At 45.6% G+C, this 23601-nt stretch overlaps 1 protein-coding gene across 4 annotated transcripts in view; it reads right to left on the reverse strand.

Moving 5' to 3' along the window:
- Positions 1 to 15640: 15640 nt before the first annotated feature.
- FRMD6 (FERM domain containing 6) overlaps positions 15641 to 23601 on the reverse strand; it is a 1098768-nt gene continuing 1090807 nt past the window's right edge. For all 4 annotated transcript variants that reach the window (XM_085626961.1, XM_085626960.1, XM_085626962.1 and 1 more), the window contains one exon: positions 15641 to 19739. In XM_085626961.1, coding sequence (XP_085483087.1) covers positions 19455 to 19739 — 285 coding nt within the window. In that variant the 3' untranslated portion in view covers positions 15641 to 19454. The remainder of the gene's footprint in view (positions 19740 to 23601) is intronic.

Genomic DNA, 23601 nt, shown 5'->3' on the forward strand with positions numbered 1-23601 from the left:
AACTGATTGGGTGGATCGGGCTGTTATATGGGCAATCCACGGCACATGTCTCAGTTAATAACCACCGCTCTACCTCTTTCCCCCTTCAGCGGGGCACGAGGCAAGGTTGCCCGCTGTCGCCACTCCTTTTTGCCATGGTGCTGGAACCCCTGGCAGTCTGGGTGAGGGGTGACCCCGAGATTAGGGGATTAAGATGGACCCACGACCATGAAGATAGTATATCGCTCTACGCAGACGATATATTATTGTATCTGGCCTCACTGGCATGATCTAATTGTCAGGCTCTTCATATCTTCCAGATATTCAGGGCACACTCGTATTATCGGATCAACTGGTCCAAATCGCAAATGTATGCCCTCTGGGGCGAGCCTCCGCCCAGCCCAAGGGGTTATGATATCCCAGTGGTGGACCGGGGCTTTGTATACCTGGGCATATTCCTCACGCCAGACGAGAATCTTTTCTATGAACGTAACCTCAAGAAGCCCCTGGAACGTCTGAGATCGGACGTCATGCATTGGAGGTCACTGCCCCTGATGTTGTTGGGACGCGCCTCCCTGTTTAAGATGCTTGCTCTCCCGCGCTTTTTATATGCCCTGGAAAATGCCCCATATCAGATCCCTGACTCCTATTTTTCTCAAATCGAAGGGGTGGTACGGGACTTGCTCTGGGACAGTCGGCCCCAAAGAGTTGCCATAACTAAACTCACCATGGGGTGGTATGACGGGGGTATAGGCTTGCCAGACATGCTCCTTTACTATCGGGCGTCGCAACTGGCACCCATCAATAGATGGGCATTTGGATCTCACGACGACCCCAATTTCCGCACAGACCACTGGCTGATGGGAAAGGGGGGATATAACAGGGCTCTCTACACCAATCATCGTAAATTGCGTCTGACAGGTCCCACGGCCCGTACGGCCGAGGAGTGGCACACGGTACAGCGCAAGTTAGGGTGGCACAACCGTCTCACAAAGGCTACTCCGCTGTGGGAGCCTGATCTCTTAGGACACCTTAGTACATGCCCAGGATTCGATAAGTGGGACATGATTGGAATTTCCAGGGTTGGAGACCTTTGGGTTAAGGGTAAGAAAGCCACATTCACAGACCTACAAGCGAAATACCACCTTGCCCCTACGGAGACCTTTAGATATCTACAAATCAGCCATGCGATTGACTCAGCCCTCCCCCTGAGATTGCCCCCTTCCAGACTCCTCCCCCCCTGGTGGATCGACTATTATTAGACCCTATGGACCGCAAAGCAATATCCCTAACCTATAAAAAAATTAGTGAATAACCGGATGGACCAGATGCTGAAACTAAGAGCGTGCTGGGAGCGTGACCTGGGTGCGATGGAGGAGGATGATTGGAGAGAAGCGTCGCCTCCCCTCGGGAGGTGGCGATTCCACAGAGACTACGACTTGTTCAGTTAAAGGTACTCCACAAGGTTTACTTTGATGACTCACTATTGTTTAGGTTGGGTAGGAGGATGGACGCACTGCAACCAGACTGGCACGTTCACACACATACTCTGGGACTGCCCCCACATACAGATCTATTGGACAGATCTCACCCGACAAATGTCTAGGGCCTGCGGCAAATCCGTTCATCCCTCCCCCAAGACTTGCCTCCTTAACATCTGGGACGCAACAGACCTCACCCAGATGGAACAATCTTGGGTAACAATGGGCTGGATTATAGCCAAACGTAATATCGCCCAAAAATAGGGTTCAGGGGTGCTGCCACGGGTGAGAGATGGGGCTTCTGATATGGACTATGCCATGGTGGCTGAAAAGACGGTGTTCAAGGGGCATGGATGCCCCAAAAAATGGGACAGTAAATGGGGGAAGTAGAACATATATAGGGGCGACATATGCATCTCTCCTACGGTGGAGTTGAGGAGGGAGAGGAGGACAATACTGGCTCTACAGGATGGGACAGGAGAAATTGTATCACTGGGTGTACGCCGTTAGAGCTCTGTGATGTGGAGGGGTTACACTGATTCCCAGAGGTTTTTGTAAACTGTTAAGATGTTATCTACCGCTACAGCACTAAGGAAGGTGTTAAGTATCCTCCTACTCTGTAAAATTGATGTACTGTCAATTCGGACTGATTTTTGCTTTGCCACTGCTGATGCTGTAATGCCTGGAAGGTTGCTGTTTATCATTAATAAAATTGTTACATAAAAAAAATATTTATGTTTTCTACATGTTACACACTTCTTCTTATGCCATTTGACACTCAGTTTATTGCTGACTCGAGATATCGTGTGACTCCCGAGTCAAAAGCTTTTTATATGTTGCTCTACGGTGCTCCAACACACCCTTCTACCTGGTATGCATTTAAGACAATATCCATGAACAGATAAAACTAACAAAACAGAAACAACAGAACCCGATACAGAGGATGGGTTGGAAAATTAAAGCCTTGAACCTATCAGCAGAGCCATGGAGTGCCTTGTTTGAAACATTTCCTTCCAATGATGGCAGCTGACATTACATACCAGACGAATGCTTCCCTGGCAATTAGGTTTTTTCACACTCAATAGAAATAGTATATCATCACAGTACAAACCATGCAATCTCTGCAAATTACATGGTGATCCAAAAAGTACAGTTTTATTGGCTTGGAAGGATTACGAGCACTTGAAAAGTCGAAGATTAATCACAGAATGGGAACTATTCAATAAATCTTTATTCAGCAAGTAAAATCATACAGATCCAGAATAATAAGATCTATTTAGTGAATAATAATAATAAAAACAGACAATACAATTACTCATAAAAACAAGGAGCCAATAAGACAATTAATCGGGTCTCGTTTTCCTAGACACCCACACCGCTCGTAAAAAGGATAAAACTGTGAAAGTCACATGCTCCATGGGGAACAACCGAAGATACAGCAAGGCAGGCCTGACTTGTTTAAAATGCAATGATTTCAGCAAGGGGATTAAACAGTTCCTCCTCAGCCAGCTGAAGTAAGAGCAGAACATTATAAAATGGAGCAGATCCTGCGAAAATACTTTGTCGAATCCGCAGGCCGCTCTTTCCTCCGGCCGGACCCACCCACATGGGGAAGTCGGAAAATAATGCAGTTGGTTAAACCTGAACCTGACCTGTAAAAACCTCTCATGCTGTGAATGAACCAAGCCCAGATATGTCTCCATCCCGTGCACAGTTTTTAGGAGCATATGGCCCCCGATTGCTGGCTTCTGAAGTTCTAAACTTTCTCTCTACAAACGGGAGCGTTCCATGAACAGTCTTTTGATACTCCCCAACTCATGGATGGAGAGAGAAATTGGATTCATAAAAATATCAGGTCTACCCAAAGAAAAAAAGGATGGCTTAACATGAGCGAACCAGGGTATACTAGTTAACCGTTCCACAGAGACAGTCCTCAAGAATCAACCGATTTAGCTTCAAATCCTCCCTGCTCCAGATCGTAATCCAACACAGAAGCTGGCTTAAGGAGATTAGGTCCAAAACATAATCAAGCCTTAACTCCGCATGCACAGAAAACGCTGGGGTGGACTGGGGGACCTGGGCCAACTTGCGCTAAAAGTTGTTCTCCATAGTCTGAATCCGATCCACCTTAGCATACCCCCAAACCTCGCTGCCATAGCGCAGCTGTGCAATACACTTTGCTTGGTAGATTTTTAAAAGATGCCTTGGAGCCCTGGACCCAAGCCTATATGCAAAATTAAAAACCGCCCCATCGTTTTTACGGACTCTGATCTTTTTGCCTCCCCCACGGGTTTCCAGTAGTTATTACTAACGCCCAGATAAGGAGAGGCCTTAACTTTGGACAAGGTAAGATTGGATACCTCATAGGTTGTGGCGACTGGTCAGGGATAGACAAGGCTCGAATGGTAGGTAATGTCGGTTTTATTGACAAATAGTTTTTCTTTCTACAAGTCTTTCTTTCCTTGCGGTCCGTGGTGAAGGGACTCGGGCTCTCTTCTCCCCCCTCTCCTGTCGGCTTCCGGCTTTCGGGGTTGTCAGTTGGGAACGTCACTGGCTCTCCCCTCACTCGTACAGGATGGGTCCCAGAAACAAAAAGAAAACAAAAGGATCGTTCAGGAAACTAGTCTCTTTTGAGGAAGTACACCCTAATACCAGGGCCGGGGGGTGAGGGACTACCATAAAACTGTGTTCAACGTGCCACTCAATACGCTCTATGCCTCTGTGTGGGGGTTCGTAGTGAAGGTAGTGCGGGTTTAAGGTCAGGTGGGTCGATTAGGGAAACACGGGTCACACAGGGGGATTGGTTGGTTTCGCCCCTCTGCCCATCCACCCTGCCATACGCCCTCGTACCTGTTCGAGCCACCCCCCTCCCCTGGGGGTGTGGCGGGGCGCTTCGCGGTGTCCTGAGCCTCCGGGCGGTTTCCGACCGTCTTCGCTCCTCTCCCTTCTGTCGTTCTCCGGACCGGGTCTCTCTTCCTCTTCTCGGAACGTCTCCTCCCCGCCGTTTCGCTCGTCCCGTCCACCGCCGTCCTCCTCGCCTTCGTTCTCCTCGCTCCTCTCCTCCTCTTGTCGCCAACCGTCTCCTAAGCTCCTCCGGGGATCGCCGTCCGTCCTGTGCTGACTCTCTTTCTCTTTTGACGTCTCTCGCGTCATGACGTCACTCTGGGGCGTATACCAGCTGTCATCGTAGTTCCACTTAAAGGGCCCGGCGTCTTCTGTCTCTAGAGGACTTCCTCTGCCAGAAGACGGCATCCATTCTCTCTGCTGGGGGGGGACAAGAGGGTGTGAGTTCGTATTGGGCACCCACCAGTCCGCTACCCCCCCTTGATCCTCGGTCCCTGCTCCGTCACACACCTCCCCCCTGGATTCTCCCGATCGGGGAGAGGAGGGTATCGTGAGAGAAAGTCAGCATTGTTATTGTCCCTCCCCTTCCGATGTTTTACCACAAAAGAAAAAGGTTGTAAGGACAGAAACCAACGAAGAATTCTCTGGTTCTGGCTTTTGTTTCTGTACATCCATTTTAAGGGGGCGTGGTCTGTGTACAGGACAAACGGTTTACCTTCCAGGTAGTAACTCAGTTTTTCAATAGCCCATTTGATGGCCAGGCATTCGCGTTCAATCGTGGGATACTTGACTTCTCGTGGGAATAACTTTCGACTTACATACAACAAGGGGTGTTCTAGCCCGTCTACCCCGATCTGTGAGAGGACCGCCCCGATCCCTGTATTGGAGGCATCAGTTGCTACTATAAAGGGTTTGTTGAAGTCAGGGGAAATTAGGACCGGGGTTGTGGTTATGGCCGCTTTCAAGTTCTGGAAGGCCCGTAAGGCACTCTCACTCGGGTGTGTTATCCTACTGAGGGGGCTGTCTTTCTGGAGAAGATCGGTTAGTGGGGAGGCTAACTCGGCAAACTGTGGTATGAACCGCCGGTAATAACCTATAAGACCAAGGAACCCTCTAAGCTGTTTTTTGGTGACCGGAAAGGGAGTGTTGGTAATCGCTTTCACTTTTTCTGTTTGGGGAGCTATGACGCCATCACCAAGGACATACCCTAGGTATTTGACTTTATGAAAGGCTGCTTTCGATTTCTTGGCATTGATGTGTAGGCCTGCTTGTCTAAGGGCACTCAATATGGTCGTTAGATGGTGTTGATGTTGTTCCCAGGTGGTGCTATATACCACGATATCGTCCAGGTAGGCTGAACTAAAGGATGGATAAGGCTGTAGTACCGCATTCATTAACCGTTGAAAGGTGGCCGGGGCCCCGTGGAGGCCGAACGGTAACACTGTAAATTCGAATAGACCTTGGTCTGTGGCGAAGGCGGTTTTCTTTCTATCCGTTTCCTTCAGGGGCACTTGCCAGTAGCCTTTGGTAAGAGCGAAGGTCGTGATGTATCTGGCATCCCCTATCCTCTCAATGAGTTCGTCCACCCTTGGGATCGGGTATGCATCGAACGTAGATATTTCATTTAACGCTCGGAAATCCATACAGAAACGTGTGGATCCGTCCGGCTTCGGGATCATCACAATTGGGGACGTCCACTCGCTGGTGGAAGGTCTAATGACTCCGAGTCGTAACATGTCGGCGACTTCTTTTCTTATGGCTTCTCTCCTAGCTGCGGGAATTCTGTAGGGCTTTTGCCTGATTATTTTTCCGGGGAGGGTATGGATTTGATGTTCTATCAGCTGGGTCCTCCCGGGTTTATTGGAGAACAACTCCTCAAAAGGTTTCAAAGTGTCTGCCAGGTCCTGTTGCTGGGATCTGGAAAGGTCAGGATTAATTACCAGTTCATGAACCGTCGACTCCTTGAGGGGAGGGGTCGGCACTAAAAAATGGGCAGGTCTGGGTGGTGGTCCAATCCATTTTTTAAGCAGGTTTATGTGATAGTTCTGTATTTTGGAGTTCGTCATCCGTACCCCATATGTGGTGTTACCTATCACCTTCTCCACTTGAAATGGTCCCTGCCATTCTTTGGTGAATTTGCTACTGGTGGAGGGAAGCAAGATCAACACCCAGTCTCCCTTCTGTAGTCTTCGTAACTTGGTTCCTTGATCATAGTACTTTTTTTGTTTTTCTTGGCTCCTTTCCAACGTGGTGTGGGCCATCTGTCTTAATTTTCCTATCTTGGACTTCAGTTGGGTCGTATAATCGAGTAGAGTACAATGGTCCTGTCTCTCCTCAGTTTCCCATGCGTCCTTGGTCATTTCCAGTAATGACCGTGGCTGCCGTCCGTATAGGAGTTCAAACGCAGAACACCCTAGGCTGCTCTGTACCTGTGAACGTAGGACGTATAATGCCAACGGAAGTAGTTTGTCCCATTCTCGACCTTCCACTGCCAACATTTTTTTCAGGGTACTCTTCAGGGTGCGGTTGTATCTCTCGACTAGTCCGTCAGTTTGAGGGTGGTACACGGAGGTTCTCAACTGGTGGATGTCCAAGGTTTGGCATACCTCCTTCATTAGTCGGGAAGTGAACGGAGTGCCCTGGTCTGTGATGACTTCCTTGGGAAACCCCACTCTTGAAAAAAGCTCTATGAGCTTATCCGCCACGTTTTTGGTGTTCGGCTTCGGAAGGGGGTAGGCCTCTACAAAGCGGGTCGCATAATCCACTACCACAAGAGCGTGTAGATAACCTTTCCGAGTCCGGGGAAGTGGTCCAATTAAATCCATCCCGACCCTTTCAAAGGGGACTCCTATGATGGGTAGCGGGTGGAGAGGAGCCGGGGGAGGCCGATAAGAGTTCTTCTTTTGGCAGGTTTCACAGGACTGACAGTGCCGTTCAATGTCCCTATAGATCCCTGGCCAGTAAAAGTGTCGTAAGATACTTGAGGCAGTTTTCTCCTTGCCCGCGTGTCCTGCCGTTAAATGGGTGTGTGAAAAGAACAAGACCTGTTCTCTAAACGGCTGAGGAACCAGCAACTGTAGGGGTTCGTTCTTCTTGCCCTCCCTATATAACAGGTCGTTCTTAATAAGAAACCTGGGGAATACTTCGTCCGTTCTGGTTGTATTCTGATGGGCTTGTTCCCAGGCATTAAAAAGGGTTCGGTCGTTGGCCTGGGAAAACCTAAAACTGCGATCGATAATCCAGGGGTCTGTTGCTAACATGGTCGTAGCGGGTCTTTCCTTTTCTTCCTGTGGTTCCCTCAATTCCTCTCTGAACAGGGACAGGAACCCGGGATTATCCACCCCAAGAATGACGTCCTCGGGTAACGTGTCTACCACCCCTACTCTCACTACCTGAGTGGAACGGTTGTGTGGGGTAATCGGGACTCGGGCCAAGGGGTAGGGCTTGACATCTCCATGTATGCAGCGGATTAGGACAGTGTTGTTTTGCAAATATTGGTCGGGAAGTACTAAGGCCCTCCTTACCACGGACTGTCTACAGCCTGAGTCTAACAAGGCTTTTACCATCTTTTGATTTATAGTTACCCTTACGTAATATGAAGGTCCAAACTCTGCAGAATATAACACGGTCTTTGGTAGATATCCGACCTCCATGGGCTCTTCCTGCCTCTTTTTAGGACAAAGGCGGGCGATATGCCCCCATTCCCCACAATCATAACACTGGGGCCCCCGTATAGATCCCAAGTCCACTTTTCCTGTTCTAGGACGGACTATCTTGGGGAAGCCCTTGACTTTCTTCTCTGTCCTTGTCGGGGGTCCCGGTTTGTGGGTTTTCTCATACTCCGGGGCGGGGTGTCGAGGTTGGGCCCTACTGAACTGGGTAGCCATTTCGATGGTTTGTGCTACCGTTAAGTTGGGATGCTGTCTCAGCCACCTCTGAGTTCCATATGGTAGGGCCTCTAAAAATTGTTCCAAACAAATCCGGGACATTATCTCTTCTTTAGAACTGGAATCAGGTCGCAACCATTTCTCCGAGCCCATTTTGAGGCGGAAGTATAAAGTCTTCGGATTCTCGCCAGCCATGCCTCTCTCCTTGCGGAACCGCACTCTATACGCCTCGGCGTCTAACCCGAGGTGTTCTAGGATCACCTCTTTAATCACGGAATAGGGAGTGGTCCCTGTTGGGTTTGCGGCTTGGTAGGCTGCCTGTGCTTCCGCGGACAGAAGGGGGGCCAGGAAGAAGGGCCATTTATCCTCTGCCCATCCACAGGCTCGGGCCGCCCTTTCAAAGTTAGTCAAAAATGAGTCCGGGTCTTCTCCCGGGACATACTTTTGCAGTGCGATTCCTGAGGGATGAGGACTGTGAGGTCTCGTGAGGGGTGTCCCGGTGGTGACGGGGGCTTTTTTTAGGGCTTCCAATTGCGCCGCCATGGTGTTATGAAAGGCCTCCCGGTCAGCCTGGGCGGAGGTCATCTGACGTTCCATAGCCCATCCGAGCTTTTCCTGACATTGCACCAAATGCTGTATGAGGGCCTCCATCTGGTAGCAGGTGGAGTAAGATGGACTGTATCCCACTTCTGACACCAGTTGTGGCGACTGGTCAGGGATAGACAAGGCTCGAATGGTAGGTAATGTCGGTTTTATTGACAAATAGTTTTTCTTTCTACAAGTCTTTCTTTCCTTGCGGTCCGTGGTGAAGGGACTCGGGCTCTCTTCTCCCCCCTCTCCTGTCGGCTTCCGGCTTTCGGGGTTGTCAGTTGGGAACGTCACTGGCTCTCCCCTCACTCGTACAGGATGGGTCCCAGAAACAAAAAGAAAACAAAAGGATCGTTCAGGAAACTAGTCTCTTTTGAGGAAGTACACCCTAATACCAGGGCCGGGGGGTGAGGGACTACCATAAAACTGTGTTCAACGTGCCACTCAATACGCTCTATGCCTCTGTGTGGGGGTTCGTAGTGAAGGTAGTGCGGGTTTAAGGTCAGGTGGGTCGATTAGGGAAACACGGGTCACACAGGGGGATTGGTTGGTTTCGCCCCTCTGCCCATCCACCCTGCCATACGCCCTCGTACCTGTTCGAGCCACACCCCTCCCCTGGGGGTGTGGCGGGGCGCTTCGCGGGGTCCTGAGCCTCCGGGCGGTTTCCGACCGTCTTCGCTCCTCTCCCTTCTGTCGTTCTCCGGACCGGGTCTCTCCTCCTCTTCTCGGAACGTCTCCTCCCCGCCGTTTCGCTCGTCCCGTCCACCGCCGTCCTCCTCGTCTTCGTTCTCCTCGCTCCTCTCCTCCTCTTGTCGCCAACCGTCTCCTAAGCTCCTCCGGGGATCGCCGTCCGTCCTGTGCTGACTCTCTTACTCTTTTGACGTCTCTCGCGTCATGACGTCACTCTGGGGCGTACACCAGCTGTCATCGTAGTTCCACTTAAAGGGCCCGGCGTCTTCTGTCTCTAGAGGACTTCCTCTGCCAGGCGACGGCATCCATTCTCTCTGCTGGGGGGGACAAGAGGATGTGAGTTCGTATTGGGCACCCACCAGTCCGCTACCCCCCCTTGATCCTCGGTCCCTGCTCCGTCACATAGGTCTTGCTACTTGTGGATTTGGGGCCCACTACCATTACATGGGACTTCGAGAAATAGACCGAGAGGTCCAGGAGTCCCATGAAAGACACATACTTGTCAAGGCACAACAAGTCAAAACCCTGGGCAGTCTGGGCCATCAAGACCGCGTCGTCTGCATATAACAAGACGGGGATACATTTATTCCCGATTTTGGGGAAGTCGGCCGACAGCAATAGAAGCGCAGACTCTAACCCATTCATGTACAAAGTAAACGAAAAAGGTGCAAGTATGCACCCCTGGCGAACCCCACAGCTTGTTGAGAATGATCGGGTGCATGCTGCTCCTTGAGAAAAACGCAATGAAGCCGAGGTCGATGAGTGAAGATCAGCTAATAATGCCACAATGCTGGCATCGACCCCCATCTCACTGAGCAATGCCCACAATTTAGCTTGATTCGCCATGTCAAAAGCAGCCGTCAAGTCCATAAATGCGAGATGTAGAGATTCAGACCGAGCCACCGTATATTTATTGATAATTAAATAGAGGATAAGGCATTGTTCTGCAGTCAACCTCCCCTCCCTAAAACCATATCGACTTCACTCAAGATTATTTTCACCTGCCCAGACACACAGCCTATTTAAAATCGCTCTCTCCAAGACCTTGACCATAGCATTCAATAAAGAAATTGGCCAATAACATTTTGGATTCACTTTGTCCCCCTTCTTAAATATGGAGATGATCACAGCAGTGGATCAAGTGGGTAGCAGCCCCTCCTGTGCAGCTGCGTTCGTAGAAGGGCCCAAACCTCCATGTTAAGTTTGAACAGATCTGGTGGTATATAGTCTGGGCCCGGGGCCTTGTTACTGGACAGGATCAGAATTCCTTGTTGGATTTCGTCTAATGTGAAAACTACTCGGTTACCAGTTTTAACAGGCACCCAACGGTTTTATCGCCCCCTCTGGTCCCCAAGTTATAGATACCCTAAAAATGAGCCACCCAGTGTTGCTCGGGGAAATGATGACATAAAAGCAGGCCTGAGCTCTCTGCAAAACAAGGCCTGTTTACAACGCTCCAAAAAAGGGAGCTATCCCCAGTTTCACAGGCTTGACAAAGCTCTTCCCAGGCTGAATCCAGTAAATTATGTCTACACACCTTTTGAGCCATGTTATAAGCACGCCTGAAGTCTCTAATCAATTGCCTGTCCCTCAGGGACTGCTTCAGGGCTGCCTTCAAATGCCACAGAGTTCTCGAACAATCCCTGTCAAATCATTTTGCGATTTGTAACACCAGAGTACTAGTGGTTGTGACTGTCAAAAGTTTGTAGGCCATCCAAACGATGCCTTCATAAGCTTCCAGTAACCCCCCCCCCTGCATCACTATCCAGGCAGGTATTAAAATCATGCAAGCAGGAGGAAAAAAGAGAAGTTTGTAGACGCTGGGGGTCGGTCTTCTCCCCAGGTCAGCAGCGGACCAGCTCATGAGGGCACCCCTTGACTGTGGTTTTAGGCCCAGGGCAATGTCCAGGGTTAGGGATAATGCATTGTAGTCACTGAAAGGGCTGAAAATAATGTAAAAATGAGAAATTATAAGATAAAATGGTGCCGAAACAAATATCAAATCAATGAGGGAACCACTGCCCCCCCTTTATAAGATGGACAAATTACAGGGTTCAGGCATTCACCAATTTCTCCATAGTAAAGACCAGGTTGTGGGAATCTAAAAGCTCATTTAGCTTCCGTCCCTCCTGTAAGAGAAGAAATGTAGAACTTCGTTTACCCAACAACTACCAGTGGAGTCATCACCCTCTGGGGGAAAATTACAAAAGGGTGATTTGTGGTTGGCAATCCCCCATCGCTGATATAGAGCTTATGGTGAAATCCAGGTGAGAGACTCCAGAGGGCTCTGAATGTTCTCCCTTACTTTTATAGAAATAAATAAAAACAATAGAATATTCAGGCAGTGAGTCGTACACCCTGCAATGTGTGTGCTTGCAAATTGAGGTACATAGTATATCCGCTCAACTCATTTTTAACAAACATGATTAAGTACCCCTTGGCCCTGACTGCCATTAATGGTACAGCAGGTACAAAATAGGTTGTGTATCCCTCCAGAATTTTTTTTTAACAATTGCCCAAGTTTCTTGAAGACAGATTATGTGGGAGGATTTAACATAAGACACCCAATAAGGGTCACTAAACGTAGAAGCACGACCAGCAATATTCCAGGACAACATGGTTGCTGGGAGGAAACTGCCAGGAGGGCACCATGGATTCCTTGAGACTGAGAGGATTCAGATTGATCCAGTCTATCGCAGGACTCCAAGTCACTCAAGGGGAGAAATCTGTTGGCGTTGGGTATCAGAGGGGATGGCCTCAAGGCCAGATGATCGTGAACTGGGCAACACCTTCTACCAGAGGAGTGAAAGTGTGTGGCACTATCTAAACTGCCTGGTGTGTAGAAAAATCCCAGGGGCAGAGCGACTATCCCTGGTGGGTCTAATGTCAATCGAGGGGAGGCGGCAAGTAGCTCGCCAGCTAGCCAGGAATTATTTAAATTAATCACCACGCAGTCTCCCGGCTCAGATTTCCTATTCTTGCCTATCCAATGTATTCTTTGTACCATAATAATAGAGTCCGCAAGTTCCCTCCTATGAAAGAGATGTGAGCTGATCCAGTGCATCAACTTGTTGTTGAGTTCATAGTAAGATTCCCCATGCTGGAACAGGAAGGAACAATCCCCAGGACAATGACATAAGGTGTTGCTTCTTGGGGCAAATTGAGCACACCTGTAGGGTTGAGGGTGACGCTGGTTGCCAACTCCCGTCAACTTCTTCCACAGGGCGTGGGGGAGCATCAACACTGCGCAAGCTATGACTTACCTCCACAAGCCCTTGCTTTGGAACTATTTGGAAGGACCCTAAAGCTGCGCTGCTAGGATCAAAAGGAGTCGTGGTTCCCCTCCCAGAGATTGGTTCTCCTAGCCCCGTAGCTCTTCTGATGTACCGTGCCCCTGAGCAAGCGCAACTCTCCCCTTAGGCATCAGGGAAAATAATTCAGAGACCCTGCTTTCAATGTGGGAGAGTCTCAAAAGGATTGGATACAACTTGTTATTTGGCAAGGTCTCCAGGTCCCCAAAGGAAACTTTCCTATTGGAAGAGCCCGTCTCCTCCCCAGATGGATTCGGAAAGGAATAGGACACCGGCAAAGACTCGGAAGGGGGCTGGGTAGATACACAGGCCTTCCTTTTCCGCCTTGAGCTGATGGCTGTTGTGGTAGTATAGGTCTGTCCATTCTTGGGGTAGCCCCCGCGATCTTCCTCACGATCCCCCATAGGGCCCCTGTCCCGGGGAGGCCCCACCAGACTACTACAAGTGGGTGACCCAAGGGAGGGGCGAATGAAAGGTCCCTGTCCAGCGAGAGCATGCTCTCAACAAGTTCTATTTCTTTAGAGACGGCCCCCACAGCCCGATGGAGAAAACCTTCTATGGATGACACACAGGGACCAGCGGAATGAGACAAAGGTTTGGTGGGTGGGCCTTTCTATCTACCCATTGTTGCAGCACTCTTCAACACCATTTAGCTTGCTTCAAAGACTGGGTAATAACAGAGTTAAGCCAGGCTGGGACGTGGATAAGGCAATCTTGCAGAGCAGTCAAAGACAACAGTCATGAACACAAGGTAGTAGATTCCGGGAAACAAGAAGTATCTTAATCTCAACCTCATCCTGAGTAGAATGTCACGACAGGGCCGATAACCTCCAGGCTGCACAGTGTGGGACGAGCCAAAGGGAGTAGCCCCTCCCCACCTCTTTGGGGTGCAGGCAGGCCCGCTCTGGGTCCGGTCTTCACCGGGGCGCACATCCGCCCTTGGCCTGGTCTTTGAAGGGCCTGTGGGAGCCCTGCCGGGATTAAAAAGAGCGCCTCCTGGCACACACACGTTACCGGCGGCTTGCTGCCGCAAACTGCACTGGGTCTTGCAGTCTGCTCCCTCTTCCTGCTCAACCGGGGAACTACAACCATTTTGATTGTCCTGCCTTGTTGCTCAGACTTGTGGGGTTGAGGTGTAGAGTTAATGTTCTTTGCTTGGATTTTTCCTTGCAGACCTGTAGCAGGTCCTTTGCCTCCAGAAAGGGGGCTTAGCTCCACCATATTCCGTAACCCAGACACTTGATTCAATATTTCAACACCCTAATGTCTCGGTTATCAAATGCATCATTTACATCAAGTCTGGGTGATTGTAGTAGTTTGTAATCAATTGTGTCTCCAAGTATATATCGCCAATACTTGTATGGGGAACATTGGGTGTTGTGACTGAATGTAACAGCATGTAGGGTGGGGTATTGTGTGCACAACTTATCTTGATCAGTTCATATCTGATTAGCCTGCCAAGGCATACAGGAGGTATGAATTATGCAGGAAAACTGGATAGCATTTGGTGTGTGCTGGAAAGTGTAGTTGTGTTGTATATGAACTGTATGTTGAGACTGGTGCACCTTTAGGTCTCGACTAAACATTGCATGTACTGTGTTGCAAGACGTACTGTTTACAATTCAGTGGGCTTACAACCCACCCACAGCAGGTTGTTTCCATGTCACACTCATTTGCAATTTTTTGATTGATTAGCTCCCATAGGCGTTCCTCCCTTTTTTGTGTTAGCTCCTCCCTGGAGCACAGACCAGGTATATGTTCTTTCTTGTCTTCATTCTTCCTTGTCTTTTTGCATTGCACCATTTTTTTAATAAGCCTGTCAGTATTATTCCAGGATGTGCAATGTACTTCCCTAGTCTTAACACTTGCATGTAGCTGCCTATTTGTGTTGCTTTCACCCTATCTGTTGTCTCTAATGACTCTTTAGTTACTTGCAGCCACAACTGTACTACTCTGTGACACTTGACTCTACACTACTCCACTCTACACCACTCTAAGCCAGGCTACTCTACTCTACTCCAAGCAACTCCACTCTACTGTATGCCATTCTATGCCACTCCTCTGTACGCTACCCACTCCACTCTACACAATGCCACTCTATGGCACTCTACTGTATGCAACTTCACGCCACGCCATTCTACTCCTAGTTATTCCTCTCTTTTCCACTCTATTCTCGATCCTCACAATGCCACTCTATGCCACTCTCCTCCACACCACTCTATGCCACTATAGTCTACGCGACTCCACTCTACACCATTCTATTCCACACCACACCACTAAAAGCCACTCTACTCTGCGCCACTCCACAGCAATGTGGTACACCAATCCACTATATGCCAGTCTACTCTATGTCACTCTACTCTATGATACTCCGCTCCATGCCACTCTACATCATGCCACACTATGCAATTCTACTCTACTCCCCTCTTCGCCTTACCACTTTTAGCCATGCTGAAAATCAGGCATGCTGCTGTACAACATGGCTAAAAGACATTGGAAAAGCCAATAGCTATCACGCAGGTGCCTACTGCCTTTGCCAACGCTTGTTTCTCAGATGTAGCAGACAAAGTGAATCAGTTTCGGGGCTGTGGGCTTCTGAGGCAAGGTAGTAACATCGCTCATGAGTTTCCTGCATCTGCAGCTCATTAGGGTGTCTTGCACATAGATGGTTGTGTTATATCAAATGGTATTTTGTGGGGATTCTCTAAAGATAGGAGTGGCACAGCACCACTCTGCACACAGAAAGCAGTTTGCATATGATGTCTTTCGTCATCTTTAACCTGTGTATGAAATAATTAGCCCAAACCGACAATGAAATCCATCCATATAGACAGAGACACACAAAGAGAACAGACACAGCTGCAACAATTGTTACTTTAATGTAAGAACTAGCTGTACCATGAAAGGCACAGGCATTCCATAGTTACAAAATAGTTGTGTTACCTTTTATACTTTCTTTCATATCGTCCTGTTGCGATCCTTTCACAGAAAGGAACATTTACAGTTTGTGTGGGCTTGACGCTCATTTTCTCAAACTTAACAGATGCAGGTGACACCTCTGTGCTTCAATGACCAATGATATACTTGCAACAGATGTATAATAAATACTGGCATTACTTTTCAATGTTCAGCCTTTTTCATGAGACATCAAGCCCCATTACAAATGTTCACTTTTGCAAACGTTGTACACATTCTTTAACAAAGCAATGTTCTTCTCCCTAAATGGCAGAGGTTGACATATAAAGATACTTATTAATCCAATTATAAAGTCAGATAACAAAACCAGTTATACGCAAGAAAACACGAGCAATCGTAAATGCATTAAGTATATCAGTACCATCTTGCTTTAGATTGCATTAAGCAATGCTTAAAAAAATTAAGCACCCATTACATATTTTCCCTTGAGTTTAAACAAATAAATACCATGCACCAATGGAGTTAACTTTATCATTCAAAAAATGATAGACAGCCAATCTGGCAACGCTTCCTTTTGCTACAAATTTGGAGAATGCTACAGGGGAAAAAATGTGTTATCCACTAAAAAAGAATGAAGAAATAACATAGAATCTTATCTATTCAAATTGTGAGTGCCATAAACATTGAAACAAAGTCAGCAAGTGCCGACTAATAACGATACCTGTAACAAACACTAACAAGCAATGGCATAGCCAATAGGCCTCGCCTTTGGGACCTTATAAGTGTTTAGCCATGCAACAGTTGCATAACTAAATACTTATAAGGTCCCAAAAGCGAGACCTATTGGCTATGCCAAGCGGCCGCAAAAGTGATCGCGATCATACATCAAAGCGGCCGTGTGTGAAAGTAATCGCGGTAAAGCGCGGCGCGCGCGCCCGCGCACATGCACTGTAGCTCTAGGCTGGCCTGGTAGCACTTTTTGGAGCCCTCTCAATAAGTCTCGCCAGACCAGCGCATGCGCTGGGTCAGGCGAGACCTAACAAGAGTACCACTCAGCAAAAAGATTGCACTCTGCAAGGGCCGTCCAAAGCAAGTTATAGAAAGAAGTGAGAAGAGGCATCCATATTCCCAAAGGTGAAGGTAAAAAAGGTTTAACAGACAGAAGGTAGGGAAGATGTGGAAGCCGCTTCAGACCAGGAGACCACAACAGTGGAAAGCTTCACCTTTAACAACCAGCACCCCATTGGGTAGGATGTAGAAGATAGAATGGAAGGAGCTGAGAGCAAAGGCACTGCTGGGAGAAGGCATGGAACTGGTGGCTGTGAAAACTTCATATGCGCATGGCAGGAACCGGGAAACCAATATAAAACGTGAACAGCCAATAGGGACCACTGAGAAAGATACACCAAGCAAATAGAGCTGGGGAAGCAGCAAAGAGTGACCCACCAAAAATAAAATAATAATTTGAGGAGACGTAGATAACTGAAAGGGAGAAGGGACTAAGAGGCAGGAGCAGGCACAGAAGAAGAACGAAGGACATAAAGCACAGGTTAGGAAACAAATCAGGTTGTAGTCGTCTACATAATATAAGAAGCATAACAAAACCCCTCAATGAGAAGCCCAAATACGCTTGGGCTTACTGACTTGAGGAGAATGTCAGTACAATAACAATGTACAAACTCAAGGACACTACTCAATTGGTTTGACTCTTCTTTGATTTTGCTCAAGGTTATGCACTCACAATTTGAACATAATTGTGACTACTGCACATTTTTTTTAATTATCTCAGGGGTACCCCTGCGACTCTAAATCCGGAAGTCATCTAAACACAAATGAGATTTTATGTCTCCAGGTATTCTCTAAACATATGTTCTCAAAATATCAGATTCGTGAAGGGTTTCTGTTAATATTTTGATTATTACATCTTATACCATACAAAAAGAGATTATGGCCCCTATGTATCTGTACACATAAGTTTAGACTGATACTTAATGATGAAACAAAATGTCAAAAGCAGTAATGCTGCACTACAGATGTAGGATTCACCAGTCTCGTGATAATAGCATCTCCTTGTACTACAATAACACTGATTAGGTTCCATTACACCTAAACCTTTCATTTTTTGTTACCAAAAAAACTCACTGTGTATAAAAATATGATTGTATATCTTAATTATAAAGAATATTATTTTTAGAAAAAAATCCAGTTAGAAAAGCTAATATATCAAAATAAGATAAACTACCATCATACAATACTAATCCGTTAATACAAATACATATTGTAAAAAAAGGCATCCAACTGAAAATAGCTCTTAATCTACACTTGGGGAAAGAATATTAGATATACAATATTTTGCTTACATAAGGACAAGATACTGTAATTATGCAACTCCATCAACTGTTATCTGAATTTCCCTCAATGCAATAAGATGCTGTAACATGATGAAAGACATACTAAATAAACATGAACTTTCAAACAGAACAGTATCTTGCACCTAAAGGAAAATCTGTTGTTGTTTTGTAACATTAGTGCCAGAGAAAAAACAGGATTGTCTTTATGAGAAAACTTAAAGGGGAGTCATAATATGTTTAGAAATAAAAATAGTACAAAACATATGCAATGAGTCAGAAATGGAGCAGGATTACAATATTGAAGGTACTTTGGTTAAACACATAATGTCTGGAACATTGTTACAGCAAATGGCTTCTGTTGATAATTCAGCTAAAAAACATAGCTTTATTATGTTTTTTCCAAGTCTTCAACAAACTACTCTTGTTGTTACAAAGCTTACTGAAATCTAAGTTAATTGCATGCCACGTCACAGCGTGCTCTATTAACCTGCTGTAAAGTGGCAGACTGATAGAGCATTAATGAAGAATCGTGACTGACAAAAATATCTAATAAATTTAGATGTGTAACTAAATGTTCCAATAACTACGAAGCCAATGAGGTTCTATCCTCACCTCCTTGAGGGAAACAGGACAGATTCCATTTCATTTGCCCGTATTCCTTCTACTTTGACTAGCAATGTAGTGGAACTGAGTGCTTTGTGGTATTTTGTAACAGGAACTAGACTGAGTACTCCAATTCAATTCATATCTGCCAATGAACACTAACTGGAAGCCACTAATTTTCTATTCTATTCTGCTTAAGTGGACTATTAGCACTTACATAAACACACATTTTGGAAGAACTCGGATCACAACACAGACTATCAATTGATATCGTATGGTTGTTTCACAAAGCACAACATATGTTTTTTTTTTATACGTTATTGTCCAATTCCTGTCTTGACTGCAACATCCCGCATACAATATTTACATTCCTTTGGCTTTCTAGAAGAACACAAAAATCCTTTTCCCAGGTGCCCAAAGACTGCAGAAGCCAAAAAGAATTTGCAAAACTGCTGGAAGACTCTCTGGTGTCCTTTAAAAGAAAAGAGAACTTCGGACAAGTAAACATATTTGGGGGAAAAACTTAATTGTGCTTTTTCAAAATTAAAATATCCACAAGATATTGAAGTATCTTTCTTTTCATGTAAGTAGGTACAGTTCTCTGACATCTTCCATGACCTCGAAGACAACATATCTTTCAGCTGATGAACTACATCCAAAGTGCAAAGAGTCAAAGGACTTGAGACTGCTCTAAATTCTTTCATCGAAACACAAGGCTATAACACGATATGGCACCCAAGAAAGCGTTTGTGTCAAATGTTGGCGATGGGCAGCAGGTTCACTACAGATTCACCTTTGAACTTCTCATACAACAAACTCTGGCACATCATCGTTAGGGAGATCCAGGGAAAAATATTTGCTTGCCTTTTTGATTGAAAAAGGCTCCTGCATTTTAATGCACTGTTGTGCAAGACAGCCATTGCAGTAGAGACCACTGTCAGGCAGGTCATGGCCACAGCCAAAAGTGTAGCTCTGTGCTGTGTCCTGACACAGCCCTGCAATCTGCAAGAAGTCCTTCTGGTAGAGTCGGATGTCATCAAGGCTCAGGCTATGCCGATCAGTTGAAGTCTTTGGTTTGTGGCATGCGGGCTGCAGAGAGAATAAAAACAATAATCATAAGTGGACAACTTCAGGGGTTTTTCTACATTTTTCTACTACAACTTTACATACCATGTTTAATGTAGGTGTGGTCAATCCTTTGGGGTTTTCTTACAACATGCCTTTACAACTGCATTTAATTGATCATTCTCTCTGTTTCTGACACACTTAACACTGGATGTTTCTTGGGTTCATTTTTGATCCAGCAATTTCAATTTCACGACTGAGTTTAGTCCACAGAGATATTTGAGAACGCCTTTTTGCCGCCCTAAATACAACAGGTTTTGATACTCGAAATGGAACTGATGAATTCTCAGTCCAAGCAACGTTTTTGTCTTCTTTTGAGGAAATGTACTATTTAACACCCTTCTCAGGGGCTACTTTCACCTGGGTAGGTATTGCATGCACAAGGCTCCTTAAATATTGCTGTAGAAGGATGTTTTTGAAGTTGCCTACCCAATTCAAAATTCACATAATAGTGGTTGCTCGGAAAAACAGCATTTGTATTTGGCTGATGCTGCTCAAATCAACGTTCTTAGCTCAAAAACTGAAAAAAATGTGCTGCTGATCAGATTTGACTCCATTTTGAAAAAGCTGTTTGAAAACTGCTTTACTAACAGTAGGATATTACATTACAATTCACCATTTCTGCACTGTGCAAGCAGTTTTACACTTTACATTTTGTACAAAAATACAGACAGATTCACACCAAAATAAAGAGGCTTTCTTCAGTCACAAGTTTTATCTTTGTGCCAAATTTGGGGAAAATCCGTCCTCCAGTGTTTGTTGTAGAGAAGGTGAAAAACTCATCCTAAAATAACAGCAAAATGCAACTGCTTCCTCCATTAACATTGGTCTCACCTTGAACAATCTCCAAAACGTTTGGCAATGCAATTAAGACAGGCAAACAATGTATTTGGAACATTTAGTGCTGACTTGCTAAACTGGGCCAAATGATTTCCTTCCCTTTGGAGTTCTACTTAACCATAACTCAAAAAAAGTATAATTTCTCTGGAAATACATAGCTGAATCATTACTTTTGTGGGTGCACACATGGGCAATCGGTTGCAGCCATCTTGGAATGCCATTTTTAATACTCAGGAAAAAAACATTCAAAAGGCCTGCTGATGCATGAGTGCAGATGCATGGGCAGACATCTTGGATTGTTTTTACACACTATAAAATGCCTATTATGCAACATTATTCTAAATCAGGCGTTCATCTGAACCTTCCTTCCAGTCATATACCTCGTGGATGGTATTATTTCACCCATCCCTTTTACAGGCATGATTCTTTAAATGAGTTATATTCTGCCAAGTGCGACAAGTCATGAATCATATCTGTCCTTTTTACGACAAGGCTGGAATCATGGTTCTTGATTAGCACGTAGTGAGTAAGAACCTCTTCAATGCATCAATGCTGTTTGCTTTTTTTATATTGCCCTTTTCTAAGGGGATGCCTTTGTGTTTAAACTACCATGTCCATGATGTAAGTGTCTTGTAAAGAGGTAATTAGTAATCTTCTTGTATGTCAACTGGAACACTATTTTATACTACTTTCTACTAGTCTTCTTGGGCCCTCATCCATACATCGATGCATGCAGTGACCTATATGGCTGAGTATGCAAAGCCAAGCTAGTGACAAGCATGTGAAGCCATACCTATTACATGCTGCATATTGCAGCTTTACAACATTATTGAAATGCAGTAAAGCAAAAAGCACAAGAAAGAAGTAGTAACATCTTATTACTTCTATTTATTTTGCATTTATGTGTGGAAAAATCCAGATAAAACTCCACACCCATATTCCTTAATTGTAATAGTGCATCGGGGAAACAGCTACGGATTTGGCACCAAGTTCGACATGAAGGGCACTGTATACTCTTATTTGAAATTTGAAAAAAGACCACTTTGAATGGGGAGAAATGAACCACTGGACCAAGAAAAACAGTCTTAAACACCATCTAAAAATCATGCAATGTGACACGGTGGTATAACTCATAATAATAAATTATGACAACATAACTAGGCCAGTTGGGCACGGTTTTGCACCATTCCTCAGAACATCTGGCACTGATTGATTGGCTTAAAGTTTTCTATTGCATAAAAAGCTATAATCTCGGTCTGCTGGCTCTAATAACTACCATTGTGCAATCATGGCCCTGGGGACACTGAGCTATGTGATTGCCTCAGATGCGGGGATATCGAGTTTCACAATAAAATATTGGAATTTGTTTCTACTTTTCTGCAAATACCGAGAAACAACTAAGGCCATAAAAAAGAGCCACATGTCCACTCCGGGAAGATCTTAGTAGTAGCGAAAGAGTTGCTTTTTGTGCTTTCTTGAGGAACACACTTTGTGGGATTAATTGAAATTAAGAAATGAATATGAAATTAATGTAAAACAAGTAACCCAATGTGATAGTGAGTGTCCCATCTGAAATTTAAATAGTCAATTAGGTATGAATGGGAGTGAGGGGTGTAATTAAACAGTAGATTTGGCAGGAAGGGGGCAGAGAAAACATACAAGCATCTTAGTAGTATGATTTCTAATTATATTGTGGAGGGAAATGTGCTGGTGGGAGACACAGAGTTTGCAGAAGAGATCCAGTGTATGAATGGGAGGACAACAGCTTCAAAATTGTGCTCTAGTGCAGCAGTTTCTCCATAGGGGAAATATATGTGGAGACAATTGGGAAAAAATACTTTTTAACGGGCAAATTTACTTTTTTAAAGCATTTACAAGTGCACAAATGAGTATCTTCTAGATGTACACACGTGTAAATGCTTACACATGGCGGTACTCCTGAAAATGTCTAAAGATCTACTGGGTAGAGCAGCCAGCAAACAGTTTATTCGGATAAATTAAATCCATTCCTTGCACCATACAACCCTCTACTGAGGTTTCCACTATTGAGCACATACTTTCCAGCCCTCTAAATCCTTCAATATGGCCATTTGTGAACTCATAGCCTCCTAATCTCTTTCCTTAATCAGTATCAAACTTTAACAACTAAGGGCCAGATGTACGACTATTCAATTTTGCGAGTCGCAAATTACGTTGTTTTGCAACTCGCAAAATGGAATGTACAACAGTGTCTCAGACACTGTTTGCGATTCCCAATGTGGTCACAAACGACCTACCTCAATAATATTCATGAGGCAGGACGTAATTTCCGACCCCATTGGGAAATGGCCAGCACTCACAGGGATGGGATGGTGGCCTGCTGGGGCCAGCAGACCACAATGCCTGTAACTACTTTTTAAAAAAAAGCTTTTTCTCTTTTTTTAAATACAGCCCATTTTCCTTAAAGGAAAACGGGATGCATTTAAAGAAGAAAAATTAAACGTTTCAGTTTCATTTTTTAAGAGCAGGCAGTGGTCCATGGAACCACTGCCTGCTCTTAAAAAATATTTTCGCTGCCACTCACAAAGGGGAAGGGGTCCCCGGGGAACCCTTCAAGTTTGTGAGTGGCTTACCACCTACTTCAAGTAGGTGATAAACTGCGAGTGTCTAGCGACCACAATTGCGGTTGCAAAACAATCATACATAGAAGTGCGAATCGCTATTAGGAAGGGACGCCCTTGGCACGCCCCTTCCTAATAGCAGTCGCAAACCCTATTTTGCAAGTCGGTAATAGGTCGCTGACTAGGGTTTGTACATTGCACAGACCTATTTTGCGGTCACAAACTGGACGATTTCCCGTTTGTGACTGCATAAAAAAGGTCATACATTTGGCCCCAGGATTCTTGAACTTTTAATTTGATGGGTCGTCCCATTGGTTTGTTCTTCACTGATTCATATTGTTCTAGTTCATACAAAACATCAATATTCACATTCGCATAAAGGGTGA

The sequence above is a fragment of the Triturus cristatus genome, chromosome 9 (genome assembly GCF_964204655.1).
Source record: "Triturus cristatus chromosome 9, aTriCri1.1, whole genome shotgun sequence".
NCBI classification, from domain to species: Eukaryota; Metazoa; Chordata; class Amphibia; order Caudata; family Salamandridae; genus Triturus; species Triturus cristatus.